The sequence below is a fragment of the Chlorocebus sabaeus genome, chromosome 23 (assembly GCF_047675955.1).
Source record: "Chlorocebus sabaeus isolate Y175 chromosome 23, mChlSab1.0.hap1, whole genome shotgun sequence".
Classification (NCBI taxonomy): Eukaryota; Metazoa; Chordata; class Mammalia; order Primates; family Cercopithecidae; genus Chlorocebus; species Chlorocebus sabaeus.
The window spans coordinates 69,090,313-69,107,580 of NC_132926.1; the positions used below are offsets into that span (position 1 = coordinate 69,090,313).

General features: G+C 40.2%; 2 protein-coding genes across 5 annotated transcripts in view; one reads left to right on the top strand and one right to left on the bottom strand.

Annotated features, from left to right (window-relative positions):
* Positions 1-17,268, top strand: part of REEP5 (receptor accessory protein 5) — a 44,929-nt gene that overhangs the window by 17,305 nt on the left and 10,356 nt on the right. Inside the window, exons 3-4 of the mRNA XM_008014150.3 lie at positions 1,962-2,100; positions 17,094-17,262. Of these exons, the coding sequence (XP_008012341.1) occupies positions 1,962-2,100; positions 17,094-17,262 (308 nt within the window). The remainder of the gene's footprint in view (positions 1-1,961; positions 2,101-17,093; positions 17,263-17,268) is intronic.
* Positions 2,463-17,268, bottom strand: part of SRP19 (signal recognition particle 19) — a 38,865-nt gene continuing 24,059 nt past the window's right edge. For all 4 annotated transcript variants that reach the window (XM_073010764.1, XM_073010765.1, XM_073010766.1 and 1 more), the window contains one exon: positions 2,463-12,640. In XM_073010764.1, the coding sequence (XP_072866865.1) occupies positions 11,182-12,640 (1,459 nt within the window). In that variant the 3' untranslated portion in view covers positions 2,463-11,181. The remainder of the gene's footprint in view (positions 12,641-17,268) is intronic.

A 17,268-nucleotide genomic window follows, 5' to 3' on the forward strand; every position in this document is an offset into this window, starting at 1 on the left:
TTCACAAAACTAAGATCTTAAGTGAAATGTAACTATGTATCTCCTCTGCCCAGAATGAAGTTACGGGAAACAAATTTTTATTATACTAATAACTAAATAAATCCAATTAAATTTGGATAAGCCATACTATACCAAATGAAAACAGCAGGGGAAGAAATCTTACACATAAAGGATATACTGTGTTCTTTGGTTGACATGCTTGCCTACACTTTTCCTTTGGCCTTCTATTACATTAGCCAGCTTCTATCTAAAGGAAGCTAAAAAAATGTAGACTTTGTGCATACATTACAAGCCATTTTTTTAAATAATCAGCTCTCTTAAATTCATTTTATATATTTCTTTGAAAAATTTGAGGCTGGGTGTGGGAGCCACCAAACTGCACTTTGGGAAGCTGAGGCAGGAGGACTACTTGAGTCCAGAACTTCGAGACCAGCCTGGGCAACACAGTGAGACCTTGTCTCTATTAAAAATTTAGAAAGTAGCCAGGTGTGGTGGTGTGCACCTGTAGTCCAAGCTGTTTGGGAGGCTGAAGTGAGGAGAATTACTGAAGTGAGGAGAATTACATGAGCCCAGAAGTTTGAGGTTGCAGTGAGCTATGATTGTGTAAGTGCACTCCAGCCTGTGCAAAGAGACCCTGTCTCAAAAAAATAAAAATTTTGCCTAGTCTTGAAGTTCAAAGCAACATTCAGCTTATTACTTGTGCCTATGTCTTCCTCATTAGTAATAATCTCATTGAGCTATTTTTCCCCCCTTTTGGTTATTTTCTGAAACTCACACACATAGCTGCTTCTAATTAACTGTACAAGGGCTTTCTTAGTGAGTGGCTGAGCATGATTTAGCAGCCTGTCTCTCTGGGGAGCTGATTTTATGGAGTAGCTAATGTATTTGTTTTCTGAAAATTTTTTATTTCAATAGGTTTTTGGGTAACAGGTGGCATTTGGTTACATGGATAAGTCTTTTAGTGGCAATTTCTGAGATTTCGGTGCACCCATCAACCGAGCAGGGTATACCGTACCCAATGTGTGGTCTTTTCTCCCTCACTGCCCCTACCCTTTCCCGTGAGTCCCCAAAGTCCATTGTATCATTCTTATGCCTTTGCGTCCTCATAGCTTAGCTCCCTGCCAATGTATTTTCAGTAGTTAACCTGTTTCATAGGCTAAACAAGATTCAGAGTTCTTTTATTTTACTGTTTCAGTCCAGCTCAGTTATGATAAATACAGATCTGTTAGGATAAGAAATTGTGGAGCTTCAGGTTTAGAATAATGAGATTCCTAGGACTGAAGGAAATTTCTGTGATTTAGGAGAGAAAATTATTTTAAATTTATTTCCATTCATTTGCAGAATGAATTTTAAGCAATAGTTAGGGTTGGGAAAGTCCTGTTATTAGCTGAGGAGAGGAGGAAAGTCCATAGCCTGTGGATCAGATAAAGACATTCTGAACTAAATAGACACCATGATGTTTGTTTTCACCCATTTACTATAAAATATGCTGTGGATTTTGGGCAGTGCCTAACCTATGCTCCAAATGTTGCTTTATGGGAAATTCCTATTCACCCATGATATATCTCAATTATTAAAAGTACATAAGAACCTGGTTATCATGAGAGAATATATCCCTGGTGGCAGGACCCAGCTTGGGAGTGGAAATTGCTCTAGCTTCCAGTCACTAGTGGTATATTCTAGGATTTGCGGGGAGTCTTTAGCAGGGTGGAGATCCAGGGCAGTGACAGCTGGTGCTGGTTTCTCTGGTGACCAGGAGACTAGAAACAAGTGGTTATAATGGCTTGTCCTGATATCTACATTGCTTCCAGTCTTTAAGCTGTACCTTGCATCTAGTGACACAGTGCCTACATGTGCCTAAGTTCCTCAGTGGTATCAGAGGACAGGTTATCAAAGTGTGTTTGAAAATGTTTCATTGATATCTTACCAAATGATATACTTTCTTTTGTACTGCCTTTCAGAATTAAAGCTATAGAGAGTCCCAACAAAGAAGATGATACCCAGTGGCTGACCTACTGGGTAGTGTATGGTGTGTTCAGCATTGCTGAATTCTTCTCTGATATCTTCCTGTCATGGTTCCCCTTCTACTACATGCTGAAGGTATGTTCGTTCTCCCTACCACTAAAACTCCATCTCAGGACCTGTATAGAAGAAGTAGGAATAAATGCTTGAATGTTGTACATCTGTGGCTCTGTCTTAGATTATAAACAAGAAGCCAGGCCTGGGTGACAGAGCAAGACCCTGTCTCCAAAAAAAAAAAAAAAAAAAAAAATGCTCAAGCAAGCCACTTGTCTCAGCCTCCCCAGTAGCTGGGACTATAGGCACGTGCCACTGCACCTGGCTACTCTTTTAAACAATTTTATCTAAAGAAATTTAGATATAGGAAATTAAGTATAGGAACCTCCATCACCCCAACCACCATCACAAATGGTAATATCTTGAGTTTTAGTTCTGGGTAATTATGGATATATATTTCTTTTTCTTTGGTCTTAGCTTTTTTTTTTTTTTTTTTCTTTTTCTGGGATGGAGTCTTGCTCAGTTGCCCAGGCTAGAGTGTAGTGGCGTGATCTTGGCTTACTGTAACCCCCGCCTCCTGGGTTCAAGCAATTCTCCTGCCTCAGCCTCCTGAGTAGCAGGGATTTCAGGTGCCCACCACCATGCTTGGCCAATTTTTGTATTTTTTTTGGTAGAGATAGAGTTTCACCAGTTGCCCAGGGTGCTCTCGAACTCCTGACCTTAAGTAATCCATGCACCTCGGCCTCCCAATGTGCTGGGATTATAGGTGTGAGCCATCGTGCCTGGATTCAATCTGACCATCTAATTTTCAACTGTATTCCATGATTATATCATAACCATTCTGTTATTCCTGCCATATATTGTGTTCTTCATTTCAGCTGTTATATTGTGCACACCTAATGTTTTTGCTTGGCTCTTTTCTGTTTTCTTCTTGTTTCATATTGCTAATATTTTCTCATTTCTTTTAGTATGGTTAACGCTCCCCAGTTTAAAATTCTTGGTCAGCAGTTCTAATATTTTTGCGCCTGATCAAAACCTGTAGTTGATCGTGTTGTTTTTCTTTTGAAACGTACTCTTGGCAGAGTGTAGCAGCTCATGCCTGCAATCCTAGCACTTTGGGAGGCTGAGGCGGGCAGATTGCCTGAGCTCAGGAGTTCAAGACCAGCCTGGGGAACACAGTGAAACCCTGTCTCTACTGAAATACGAACAAAATTAGCTGGGTGTGGTAGAGTGCACCTTTGTCCCAGCTACTTGGGAGGCTGAGGCAGGAGAACTGCTTGAATCTGCGACGCAGAGGTTGCAGTGAGCCGAGATCACGCTACTGCACTCCAGCCTGGGCGACAGAGCCAGACTCCATCTCTGAAAACAACAACAACAACAAAAAAGAAATATACTCTAAAAATATCTTTTTATTTTGGCCTACAAACTCCTTTTCATCTGAGTATCAGCTATCCCATCAGGCACTGGAATGGAGAGGGCCCCAGTCTGTGCTAGTACTTGTAAGTTCTGGGTAGGGGGTGGATGAGTCCTAGGAGTGGGGGGCCTCAGGCACACAGGAACCATAGTTAACCACTCCTCACCCACAGAAAAGCTCCTGAGGTCAAAGCTTCACTGTACCGCCCTCCTCCATCCCAGCAAAGCAGCATCAAAAGGAAGTGATGCTGGGTTATAGTTCACAGCTCTAGGGGTTGGAGCAGCAGGGGTAGGGAAGTAACTGCCCTTAATTAGTGTCCACCTGTTTTCCTGAGTGACTTGCAAAGACAGGACTTTTATGCCGAAACGTCTGTTTTAGAAAAAAGTAGAGGACAATATTTTTTAACTTTGAGGTATAGAAGTAAGACAAAATACAAAAGTTTCAAAGAAAAAGATTTGATAAATTCAACTAAATAAAATTTCTAAAAATTAAATTTCTATGACAGTGGGCAGCATAAACAAAGTTAAAATAATGACAGACTAGGAAGATAGATTTACAACATTTACACCAAATAAGGAATATCCAGAATACATAACAATTTCTATAAGTAAAAAGAAAAAGAAAAATGGGAAAACAAAGTATTTCATGGAAGAGAAAAAATATGAATGGCCAGTAAACAGCTCAGCAGTGATCTGGGAAGTGTGAATTAAAATAGTAAAATCCCATATTTTGTTCATTAAACTGGCAGATATTTTAAAGATTGAAGATATCTGGGATTGGTGAATGTATAGGGAAACAGACAGGTAGTGGTACAGGCTGAACATCTGAAATCTGAAATTCTAAATGCTTTAAAACCCCAAACTTTTTGAGTGCTCAGATAAAGAAAACGCTCATTGGAGCATTTAGATTTTAGAGTTTCTGATTTGGTATGCTCAGTTGGTATAATATACATATTCCAAAATCTGAATAAATGTGAAACCCGAAACACTTTTAGTCCCAAGCATTTCAGATAAGGGATACTTAACAGGGTAGTGGTAGAAATTGGAATAATCTTTTTAAGGGATCTTTTAACAATTTCTTGTTGAATTGAAAAATGATATTCTTAACAATTCTAAGGAAATAGTCACTGTGCATTAAAGAGCTGCACAAAGATATTCATGGCAGCATTTTTTGTTGTAAACTGTATATAATATGAACTGCATAATGTAAACATTATAAACTGAAATATTCATCAGCAGGTAAATGGTTAATTGATTTAATGGTATATCCATATAGTTAAATGGAATGAAATAGATCCATATGTATAGACCCAGAAATTTTTGCATAATTTAGCAATTATGAAAAGTTATAGAGGACAGGTGTGCTAGCTTTTGCCTGTAATCCCAGCATACTCAGAGGCCAAGGCAGAAGGACTGCTTGAGGCCAGGAGTTTGACACCAGCCTGGGCAACATGGTGAGACCCTGTCTCCACACACACAAATTTAAAAACTAGTCAGGCTCCCAGATCACAGCATGTTGACCAAAAAAAAAAAAAAAAAAAAAAGCCAGGCATGGTGGTGCATGCCTGTGGTCCCATCTACTCAGGAGGCTGAGGTGGGAGGATGGTTTGAGCCCAGGAGTTCAAGGCTACAGTAAGCTATGATGACACCACTGCACTCTAGCCTGGGTGACAGAGACCCTGTCTCGAAAAAGAAAAAAAGTAATAGAACGTTAAATACAGTAGTATACACCATTTATGCTTAAAAAAGAAAGAAGACACTATATAAAGTATCATGTCTTTTAAAGTTTAAAAAATTAAATAAAAACATGCTCAGTATAGATTCTGTTATATTTTTGAATGACTTCACCACAGAATGCCTTGTAAGGCAATTAAGAATTTTCCTTTCAAAACTGATGGAAGAAAATAAAAATTGGTCTGTGGAAAGAGTTTATTTCAAAGATTGGATTTTTTTTGTTTTGATTTTTTTTTTATTATTCGAAGTCATTTAACATTCATAAAAATATTCTTGTAATCTTTAATTTGGACATGACATAATTTAAACTTCAGATAATTTTAAAGCCTTTAATAAGATCCATCTAATGGTAGGGACCTCACAGTGCAGTCTAGTGGAAATAAATTGGCTTTTGCTTTGGGCCCACTTGTTTGTGGCAGTGAACAATATCTTGTCAGCAGAACTACTTGCAGTATTACCTGACTTCAAATTTCCAAAATGTGAGTAAGCTTGACTTCTAGCCTACTCCTAATCACCTCTGCTAATGGAGTCCACAGAGAGGTAGAGAGAAGATCCAAAATAAATGGTAGTCATTGAATCATTTATATTTGGTTTTGAAGTTCTTTAAAATACTGCTTTGCAGCAAATTTTCTTCCCTAATGGTAAAATGAATGTGTATCCATTAGTAGTCTCCAGCTACATGGCATCATAGTGTTCATGAAAGTGAATTTATTGCATACATTCCAAATAGATAATATACTTGAAAGGATTAAAAATTCATGATGCTGTCAATCAAAATGCTTTCTTCCTACATTAGTGGCATATTCTGAATGACTCAGTAAACAGACTGAGAAGAGGCCTCTGAACTGCAGAGTCTGTAGGAGAAGGTTCAGGAGAGTACTGAATTTTAAGGACTAGAATCCATCTTACCTATGCTGTTGCAATCACATGCTGACTGAAAATGTGGAAAATAGACTTAGAAGTAAAGACATGGGATTTTTTTTTTGTTTTCTGAGATGGAGTCTCACTCTGTCACCCAGGCTGGAGTACAGTGGCGCCATCTTGGCTCACTGCAACCACTGCCTCTTCAATTCTAGCGATACTCCTGCCACAGCCTCCGAAGTAGCTGGGATTACAGGCACGTACCACCACACACAGCTAATGTTTGTATTTTTAGTAGAGGTGGGGTTTTACCATGTTTGCCAGGCTGGTCTCAAACTCCTGACCTCAAGTGATCTGCCCGACTTTGTAATCCCAAAATGCTGGGATTACAGGCATGAGCCACTGCTCCCGGCCCAAGGACATGTTTAATATTTTATTTTTTGCAGAGTTAATATTGTTGGCTTTATTTTTATTTTTCTAAAGCAGCTTATAAGATTGGAGGAAAATAAAAGGAGCCAATGGCTAGGCATCAAAGCTTAGTTGAGAAGATAATATATGATGTACTTAGGTAGAAATTGGATCATGCATGTTCTGGGCTTTGCTTTGATATCTGGCCTTGAGCAAGAGGGTTTAAAAATAAATTTAAAAGCTGTTTTTTCTTGATTATGAAATTTATATATGCTCATTCCTTTATTCAGCAGATATTTAGAACCTTCATGTGTCAGATTCTGTTCTACATCTGGGAGATACTTTGGTGAATAAAACAAAGTCCTTGTTATCCTACTGTTTACATTTTTGTGTGAGTGTGTGTGTGTGTGTTGGGAAGTGTTTTATGTGGGGAGGAAAATAACATTTGTAATCCTACATCTGAGTCTTCCCATTTTTTTAAATGTGCAAATATATTGGTCTATGTGTATAAATACAAACAGAACTGTGTGTGTATATATGTGTGTGTATATGTATTGCTGTCTTAACCATATATGTGGTTGAGATCACATATAATTGTCTTGCTTTTTTCAATTAACACAGTATTATGAGTATTTTCTCATGTTACTCAGTATTCTTTGACAAGCTGTCTAATCTATTATTGATAATTTACCCATTCCCAATTGAAAGACATTCATTTGTCATGTGATTATACATAACGCTGCAATTAATATCTTTGTATCCTATGTTTACCTTCATTTAAATCATTTTCTAGATTTATTTTTTTATATATATTTTTTGAGATGGAGTCTTGCTTTGTCGACCAGGCCGGAGTGCAGTGGCGTGATCTCGGCTCACTGCAACCTCTGTTTCCCAGGTTCAGGCAATTCTCCTGTCTCTGCCTCCCGAGTAGCTAGGACTACAGGTGTGCACAACCACACCCGGCTAATTTTTGTATTTTTAGTAGAGACGGGGTTCACCATATTGGCCAGGCTGCTCTCAAACTCGTGACCTCGTGATCTCCCTGCCTCAGTCTCCTAAAGTGTTGAGATTACAGGTGTGAGCCACCAGGCCCGACTAGATTTATTTTTAGAACAAGGTTGAGTAAACTCTGGCAGGATTAGGTCCTGACCTGAATTGTCACCTGTGCTGTTTCACCCATTGACAGAGAATACAACATTTTTCTTTTTCTTTTCTTTTCTTTTTTTTTTTTTTTGAGATGGAGTTTTGCTATATTGCCCAGGCTGGAGTGAAGTGGCGTGATCTCAGCTCACTGCAACCTCTGCCTCCTGGGTTCAAGCCATCTCCTGTTTCAGCCTCCCAAGTAGCTGGGATTACAGGCGCCCACCACCACACCCAGCTAATTTTTGTATTTTTAAGAGTCGGGGTGTCACCATGTTGGCCAGGCTGGTCTGGAACTCCTGACCTCAGGTGATCCACCCACCTCGGCCTCCCAAAGTGCTAGGATTTCAGGTGTGAACCACCATGCCTGGCAACATTTTTCTTCTTAATCTTCGTAGGAGGCCAAAAAAGACAGGGAAATCTTTCCTTTAACACGTCCTTTTTAAGCTTTTATTTGTGCATGCTGAGCAGTGTTTTAAATGTAGCCCGTAACTCTTCTGTGGCTACACTGCAAAGGCTTCTTAGACTTATGTTTCTGATCAAGTCATTGTAGCCTATCAGGAAGTCAGTGTTGAAGTACATTTTCTTCTGACATTAACTTTCCATTCCCTAACTGCATGTTAAGCATGCCCCTACCTGGAAAGTATCTTTTCTGGGGGAAAATCAGATGGTGACAGCATTAGAAGCACAGACGGAATAGAATGGCCTGTTGTAATTTGTAATTTAAGGAGTCACTGTGTCAGTGCTAATAGTGCCAAGAGTCCAGTTAAAATAGCATGGACTCTGTCTGAACTGCAGGCAGCAGTGGGCTTGTGGGTCTCCTTGGGAGTATCATCAGCTGGCACTTTGAGGGCAGCTTGACTGAAAAGACAGCCAGATCTCTGTGGGTGATTTTAATAAACTCAGGCTATTCCTGGGCTGTAGAACAGTTACATAGATTAAGAAGAGAGGGTTGTAAGAGGTGGCAGCTGAATATCACCTTGGGAGTTGAACAGTAATTAACTTTATTTTTAATATAAGAAAATGATTTCATTTCAGAACTGGAATATGCTAAAGATGTACCTAGACAGCAGTAATTATTTTACTGTCTCAAGACAATAGCTAGAGGATACCAGTACCAGAAAGTAGTAAATTAACAGTCTGCAGTCTAGCCTACAAAGTAATCACACTGAAGAGGTACAAAACTGTGGACACTTGACTTAATTCATCCAGAAAAGATAATCAGCTTGTCTGGATTGCTGAAGAGTTAGTATCTATGTAGGCAGGTGATATTTCAGAGATTTTCCACAATAAGAACTTTAAGATTTGGTAATACTACTATTCTATTGTATACTTTCTTCAAGTACATTAATTTGTGACTTTCCTAAAACCCTGCAGAAGAGAAAACTGTCTCTTAGGTTGATTTGCCTAAAGTCATAAAACATACCCCACCTCTCCTTTTTCTTTTTTTTTCTTTTTTGAGACAGAGTCTGGCTGTGTCACCAGGTTGGAGCAGAGTGGTGCAATCTTGGCTCACTGCAACCTCCACCTCCTGGGTTCCAGTGATTCTCCTGCCTCAGCCTCCTGAGTGGTTGGAACTACAGACGCCCGCCACCATGCTCGGCTATTTTTCTAATTTTAGTAGAGACAGGGTTTCACCATGTTGGCCAGGATGGTCTCGATCTCTTGACCTCGTGATCCACCTACCTTGGCCTCCCAAAGTGCTGGGATTACAGGCATAAGCCACTGCTCCCGGCCCCACTTCTCCTGAGTCTTAATCCAATAAGTCATTTTCACTTCACCTTAATGCTTCTGGTTTTAATATAGATATCTGTCTCTCTCTTGATAATCCATTTCTGAAAATCAGATATTCTATGCAGGAGTACACTCTATGCAGGAGCTTATTTTCCACTATGTTAAGTGGGAAAAATTTTAATATATTACATGTCAATATAAAACTCCCCAACGAATTCCCTAAGCATTAATAAAATACAGCAAAATACCTATATATAAATAACAAATATCATGTTAGGATGTTAGATGCTAAAAACACTTGCTGCTCTCCAAATAGTTAATATAGTAAGAAACAATTGCTTTGTGTGCAGGAATACATAGCACATCCCCTGTGATGCTCTGCATATTCTTCAAAATGTCCACCAGGGATTCTGATATTCTGTCAGAAATGTTACTCAAGACATTTCCTGTACATCATCTTGTATTGCATTTTGGGGATGTACAGCTTTTCCTATATAAGCAACTACAGTAAAACATTATATGAATTTTGGATATTAAAAACCAAAAGGCAGCTGGGTGCAGTGGCTCACGCCTGTAATCCTAAGCATTTTGGGAGGCCAAGGTGGGTGGATCACAAGGTCATGAGATCAAGACCATCCTGGCCAACATGGTGAAACGCTGTCTCTACTAAAATACAAAAAATTAGCTGGGCGTGGTGGCATGCACCTGTAGAGGGATTGAGGCAGGGGAATTGCTGGAACCCAGGAGGCGGAGGTTGCAGTGAGCTGATCGCGCCACTGCACTCCCGCCTGGCAACAGAGCAAGACTCCGTCTCAAAAAAAAAAAAAAACAATAACAAAACAAAAAACAAAACAACCAAAAGGCTTCCACAGGGAAATAACTAGAGAGGTGGTTTTGCAGGGTCTGCTGTAATTAACTGGCACTAAGCCAAGGAAACAAAGCTAATGCCAGTGAAAAACACAGTTATTTAATTCTCCATTTTGGGTCAATGCAAATGCGTATCTCAAAAAACCAAGGTTCTGAACCTCTGGCAACATCTTACAATTCAGTAAGATCTGCTGCTGGCTAAGCCTAGGGCATGCTAGAGCAGAGTTGCTGGGAAAACTAAGAGTAACATGTAACTACTTGCACATACTGAGGGTGCCTCAAGACACTGGCTTCCTTGGAGTGCTTGGACTTTTAACAGAAGGTCTTAGTCTACCATTGTATGTGTGCAGGAGGCTGATTTGAGTTTTTGCATGATTGCACATTCATGCACATAGCATTACTATCCATGTGTAGTGAGACTACTAGATGCTAGTCTGAGTCTTTACCCTTCCATCACCTACTGTCATGCTTTCCCAAGTCTGAAGATCCTGTCTTCCAAGATCTGTGCTCAGTAAACAAGCTTTGGAGTCTTTAAATTAAAGGAATAGGAAAGGTGAAGAGAGGCCTGGCTTAAAATCATAACATGGAGATTATGGCAGTGAATCACATTGGGTTGAATGCTCTGATATGGAAAGCAGGCTGTGTAGTTCCTCTAGTTCAGAAATTCTATTTTTTGAGACAGAGTCTCACTCTGTCACCCAGACTGCAGTGAAGTGGCATGATGTTGACTCACTGCAACCTCCACCTTCCAGATTCAAGTGATTCTCCTGCCTCAGCCTCCCAAGTAGCTTGGATTATAGACGCCTGCCACCATACCTGGCGAATTTTTGTTATTTTTAGTAGAAACAGGGTTTCACCATATTGGCCAGGCTGGTCTCAAACTCCTGACCTCAAGTGATCCACCCTCCTCAGCCTCCTAAAGTGCCAGGATTACAGGATTACAGGATCACCGCGCCTGGCCTAGTCGTTTCTTTTCTTTTTTTTTTTTTTTTTTAGAACAAAACTAGTTTATTTGGATTTGGGGCTCTGAACAGTTCTGCCTCTATTACCCGACCTCCTCCTGCCACGACTTCGGGACCTAGAGGAACTTTGGCTCTGGCTGCGGTGGCTCCTGCGGCTCTGGCTCCGGCGGCCCTGGCCCTGGCTGCGGTGCCTGTTTCTTCCTCTGCTTGGTGAATTGTGCTTCTCCTGACTCTTTGATGTGTGTTTGTGAGATTTCTTCCCCCTGTGACTACTCCTTTTCCTCTCAGATTCCCCATTTCTTTTGTAGGAGTGGTCTGGACTAGGGTTTCTCCTTCCCCGCAGCCTGCTGGGGTAGTGGTCGTGGTGGCCCATCCTCTCCCTCCTCTCGGTGTTCTTGCCAAAGGAGGAGCCAGTCTGATCTGGAGACAAGTGGATGTCTCTGTTAGCTTCCCAGAATTCATTGTTGGGATTTCTGAACACATGAAGAAAGTTGCAGTGTTTTCCTCTTGGACACTGTTGTATTTCAAATAAACCACAAATCGCCATTTTCCACCGGGTCACTGGGCAGAATTCACATTGCAGCTGTCGTCCTGCATACCACCGTCCATTAAACAGAGAAAGGGCTGCTTGGCATTCTTCTTCCGACTGGTACTGAACATATACATTGCCCCTCAGGTGAGGTTCTAAATTGCAGCTGACCTTGAACTGAATCACCTTCCCCACGTTCTTGAACTCGGGCAACACATCCTCATAGAAATCTAGGAACTGTTGGTAGATTTCTTCCTCGCTATACTCCAGGCTTGCGTCAGGGTCATAGTCATCCCTCCTGCACTGCTCCATTCCAAACGTTGTAAACATGCTCTTAATAAGAAGGGTAGGACTGGATGCTGGGAAATTATGTTTACGTGAACATCTGTCTCCAAATCTGCAAGCTCCTGTTTTACTGTAAAAGGGACAATTAGCTCGATCCTTCTCCATTCCTCTGAAATCCACAGGTGGTTCAGGGTTTTGCCATATGGTACCATTTTCTAATTCATTTTCAGCCTGATCCAGCATCTTCTGCACAGCTTCCTTTTTTTTTTTCTTCTGTCGTTTCTGGTCCTCCTCTTCTCTATCTTTCCTCTGCTGTTCTTCCCATTGTTCCTTTAACTTTCTCTCTTGTTCTTGCCATTTTTTAGCTGCCTCTTCCTTTTCCTTCTTTATTCTGAATTCTTCTTGTGCCTTCTGCTCTCTCAGCAACCACTCCTCATGTAATCTTTGCCTCTCTCTTTCCAATAGCTTCTCTTCTTCTAGTTGTTGTTCTTCAATAAAAGTGTCCTCCTCCTCCTCCTCCTTCTGTGAGAGTCCTGAGTGTCTCAGTCGAGCAAGTTCCTGCCGACATTTCTTTCGTTTCTCCTTCTTCAGGGTGGCCCTGTACTTTTTGTGGCTTGGTTTCTCTGGAAACGTCATCTTCTCAAGCGTAGCCATCTTGCCGGCACCGCCTGGCCCCTCAGACATTCTTAACCTATGGGAATATATGGAAGATTCTGTTCATAGCTGCCACTGTCAGTGATTCTACTTACAAGTATTTTATGATGTCTTCTAGTATTGTTTTGTTTGCATACTTATATATATTACAAATTACTTTCATTTTGTTTTTCCTTTATGTTGCAGTTAGGCTATTTTTTGTAATTAAGTATATCATAAATTTGAATTTCATTTCATGTACTAAAAGGAGAGTTTCTAAAATATTTACTTATGGCCAGGAGCGGTGGCTTACTCCTGTAATCCCAGCACTTTGGGAGGCCAAAGCGGGCGGATCTCCTGAGGCCAGGAGTTCGAGACCAGCCTGACCAACATGGCAAAAACTCATCTCTACTAAAAATTAAAAAAATTAGCTGGGCATGTTGGCACGTGCCTGTAATCCCAGCTACTTGGGAGGCTGAGGCAGGAGAATTGCTTGAACCCAGGAGGCGGAGGTTGCAGTGAGCCAAGATTATGCCACTGGAGTCCAGCCTGGGTGACAGAGTGAGAATCTGTCTCAAAAATAAAAAATAAAAATAAAGATTTGCTGAAATGTTTCTGGTTCTAGGATTTGCTTTCCCCCACTGAAAGCTAATATGCTCTCCTGTTAGTAATGTTTCATAGATGCTGTTAGAAAACACAGTATTCTTGGGTCAGAGAAAGTCCTTGCTATGCTCAGTAATTTTCTTTTCTTACAAAATTATAGGGGTAGATTTTTAAATTCCCAATACCTATTTTATAGAGGAAAAAACAGACTTAAGTAATTAAGTAACTTGCATAAGGTTTGCTTAGCTAGTAAATGGCAGAACCGGGATTGGAAATTAATTTCTTTGAGCCCATTCTGTTACTCTCTATATACTATACTAACTCTTTGAATCCCTGTTTGTTGGGTTGAGAGATCTGTATATATCTTTAGAGTGAGATTTTAGGCCAGGTGCAGTGGCTCACACCTGTAATCCCAGCACTTTAGGAGGCCGAGGCAGGTGGATCACTTGAGGTCAGGAGTTTGAGACCAGCCTGGCCAACATGGCGAAACCCTGTCTCTACAAAAAGTACAATAATTAGCCAGATGTGATGATGCGTCTGAGGCGGGAGAATCACTTGAGCCCAGGAAGTTGAGGCTATAGTGTTCTGTATTTGTGCCCCTGCACTCCTGCCTGGGTAACAAAGTGAGACCCTGTCTTTAAAAAAAAAAAAAAAAAAAAAAAAAAAGAGTTAAATTTTGTGTTCTTTATTCTGTATTCTTACTAATTTCTAGGTTGTTTTATATATCAATTTTTTTTTTTTTTTTTTTGTCTTTTTGAGACAGGGTCTTGCTCTCTCACCAAGTCTGGATTGCAGTAGTGGTATCACAGCTCACAGCAGTCTCGACCTCCCAAATTCAAGCCACCCTCCTGCCTCAGCCTCCCAGGAGGACCACAGGCACATGCTACCAAGCCTGGCTAATTTTAAATTATTTTCTTTTTTTTTGTGGCCGGGAGCAGTGGCTCACACCTGTAATCTCAGCACTTTGGGAGGCCAATGGGGGCGGATCATTTGAGGTCAGGAGTTCAAGACCAGCCTGACCAACATGGTGAAACCTTATCTCCACTAGAAATAGAAAAATTAGCCAGGCATGGTGGTGTGTGTCTGTAGTCCCAGCTACTCGGGAGGCTGAGACAGGAGAATCACTTGAATCCAGGAGGCGGAGGTTGCAGTGAGCTGAGATTGTGCCACGGAACTCCAGCCTGGGTGAGAGAGCAAGACTCCAATCTAAAAAAAAAAAAAAAATTTTTTTTTTTTTGCCCATAGAGATGGGGTCTCCCTATGTTACACAGGCTAGTCTCAAAACTCCTGGGCTCAAGTGATCCTCCAACCTCAGCCTCCCAAAGTGCTGGGATTACAGGTGTGAGCCTGGCTAGTATATCAATTTCTGATGGAAATGTTAAAATCTATGATTGCAGATTGTGTCCATTTGTCTATATAATTCTGACTTACATTTACATATTTTAAAGCCATATTTGAAAGCTATCTATAGCTATATATAAAATATATAATTATAAAAATATTATATTACAAACATACAAAGCTATATATAATTTACATATTTCAAAGGTATATACAAGTTCAGGAATTTTAATATTCTTGCTGAATTGCTTTCCTTATCATTCTATTTACTTATTTTGCCTTAAGCAATTTGTATGTATTAATATTACTAATGAGCTATTCTGGGAGTTGGTGTTTGTCTGATATATCTTTCCCATAACTTTATTTTCAGTGTTCCTATTTGGTTTTGTGGTAGGTATGTTTCTTAAGCATACAGCTATAGTTTTGGGGTTTTATAAAAAATTTAGTCCTATAGTCTCTGGGTTTTGTTTTGTTTTTGAGATGAGCTCTTGCTGTGTTGCCCAGGATGGTCTCTGCATTAGTCTGCTCTCATGCTGCTAATAAAGACATACCCGAGAATGGGCAATTTATGAAGGAAAGAGGTTTAATTGACTCACAGTTCCACATGGCTGTGGAGGCCTCACAATCGTGGTAGAAGATGAAGGAAAAGCGAAGGGATGTCTTACATGGCAGTGGCAGACAAGAGAGAATGAGAGCCAAGTGAAAGGGGAAACTCCTTGTAAAACTATCAGATCTCGTGAGACTTATTCACTACCACGAGAACAGCATGGCAGGAAACCACCCCCATGATTCAGTTATCTCTCACCTCGTCCTTTCCACAACACATGGGAATTATGGGAGCTACAGTACAAGATGAGATTTGGGTGGAGACACAACCAAACCATGTCAGTCTCCAACTCCTAGGCTCAAGCAATCCTTGCACCTTGGTCTCCCAAGTCACTGGAACTACAGGTGCATGCCACCATGCCAGTAAGTCTCTGTCTTAAAAACACTTGTGCATCTGTAACAAATTTTAATTCACAAAGGTTACATTTCAAGAGTTACTTTTTACTATAGTTGAGATAAGGGGAGCTTGGGCAACATTGTGAGACTTGGTCTCTACAAAAAAAAAGTTATAAAAATTTAGCCAGGCCTGGTGGTTCATGCCTGGTTAGTCCCAGCTACTTGGGAGGCTGGGGTGGGAAAACTATTTGAACCCAGGAGTTCAAGGCTACAGTAAGCCATGTTCATGCCACCGCACTCCAGCCTGGGTGACAGAGCAAGACTCTCAAAAATAATAATCTGGTGATATTAATTTGTTGAGAACTTGGGTTTTGTTTTTTATTTTGAGTGTAGTACAAGTTCAGAGTGTAGTACAAGTTCAAAGTGTAGTATAAATTTCTCAGAGCCAACACGGTGCTGTTGGAGTGAGCTATTTGTGCATTTTAAACTAAAACTCTGTCATTAGTGTTAGCCTTTTATCAGCTTTGTATCTCTAAAACACTTGAAAGACTGTCTTAGAAAGGCATCATAGCTTGTTGATGATCAGAGTACATCCCTTGGTTTGGAATCATAAGGACTAAGCCTTTTAAATTTAAAGCATGATAAATTAAGATGTTTTTACTTTAAGGAGAAGATGTAAAAAATACTGATTTGGAATCTCTCTGTAAGTGACTTCTGTTTTTTTTTTTTTTGTAGAGTCACCTAGGCTGTGTGGAATAAAATGTGGTTAAAATCTTTTAAACTAAAATAACTCAGCATGTTGTTTATTAAACTTTCTAGGGAAATGGGCAGATTACTCTGAATATTCCCTTTCCTTCTTTTTTTTTTTTTTTTCCTTTTTATCTTAAAAAGGAGTAAATTGCATGGATGACTTGAAGTGGCAAGTTGGTATTATTTGAATAAACAGTAAAAATTTTTAGACATAGTGTAAAAATCCTTATTTAAGTAATTAGGGCAGAAATTTGTCAATTTAAAAAAAAATCTCAATGGCAAAGTAGAGCTGTAAAGGAGGAGTTAGGAATAATAACTACATTTAAGATGAAAGATGAAGAACAGCTGTAAAGATTCCTTGAAGGCTAAAGATCTACCCAAAAACTGAGGTTCCACCAAAGGAAGAATTCAAGAATGGACAAGGTATTTTTTCTATAATAGGATGAACAAATGTGATAAATTTACCAAGGTAAGTCTACCAAGCACAAGCCTCCTAGATATTAGGCTTATCTGGATAGGGCTTTATGCATGCAGGTAAGTACTATATTTTCTTAAATTGATTTCTAAGAGTTATGATTAATAAAAGCTTCTTACAGCTATATACTAAAAAGTGGTCCAAGTTAGGAAGATAGTTAAGCTCCTGGACGTGGTGTGTTTTACCCTTTGTTTTTTAGTCTCAGCTTTTCCTTACCAGCTCATTACTCATCATGTTTTTTCCATCTAAAGAAAGCCCACCTTTAACCTGCAAAAAACACTGGTAATGCCTTTGGAGAAAATGCCAGAGGCATTTCCCATCCCCATAGTAAAAGACAGCGTGTATTCTCAGAATGTGCCCCTCCACCCTCCTGTTAACCATGCTGGCTCTTATTCTGCAGTGTGGCTTCCTGTTGTGGTGCATGGCCCCGAGCCCTTCTAATGGGGCTGAACTGCTCTACAAGCGCATCATCCGTCCTTTCTTCCTGAAGCACGAGTCCCAGATGGACAGCGTGGTCAAGGACCTTAAAGACAAGGCCAAAGAGACTGCAGATGCCATCACTAAAGAAGGTAAGA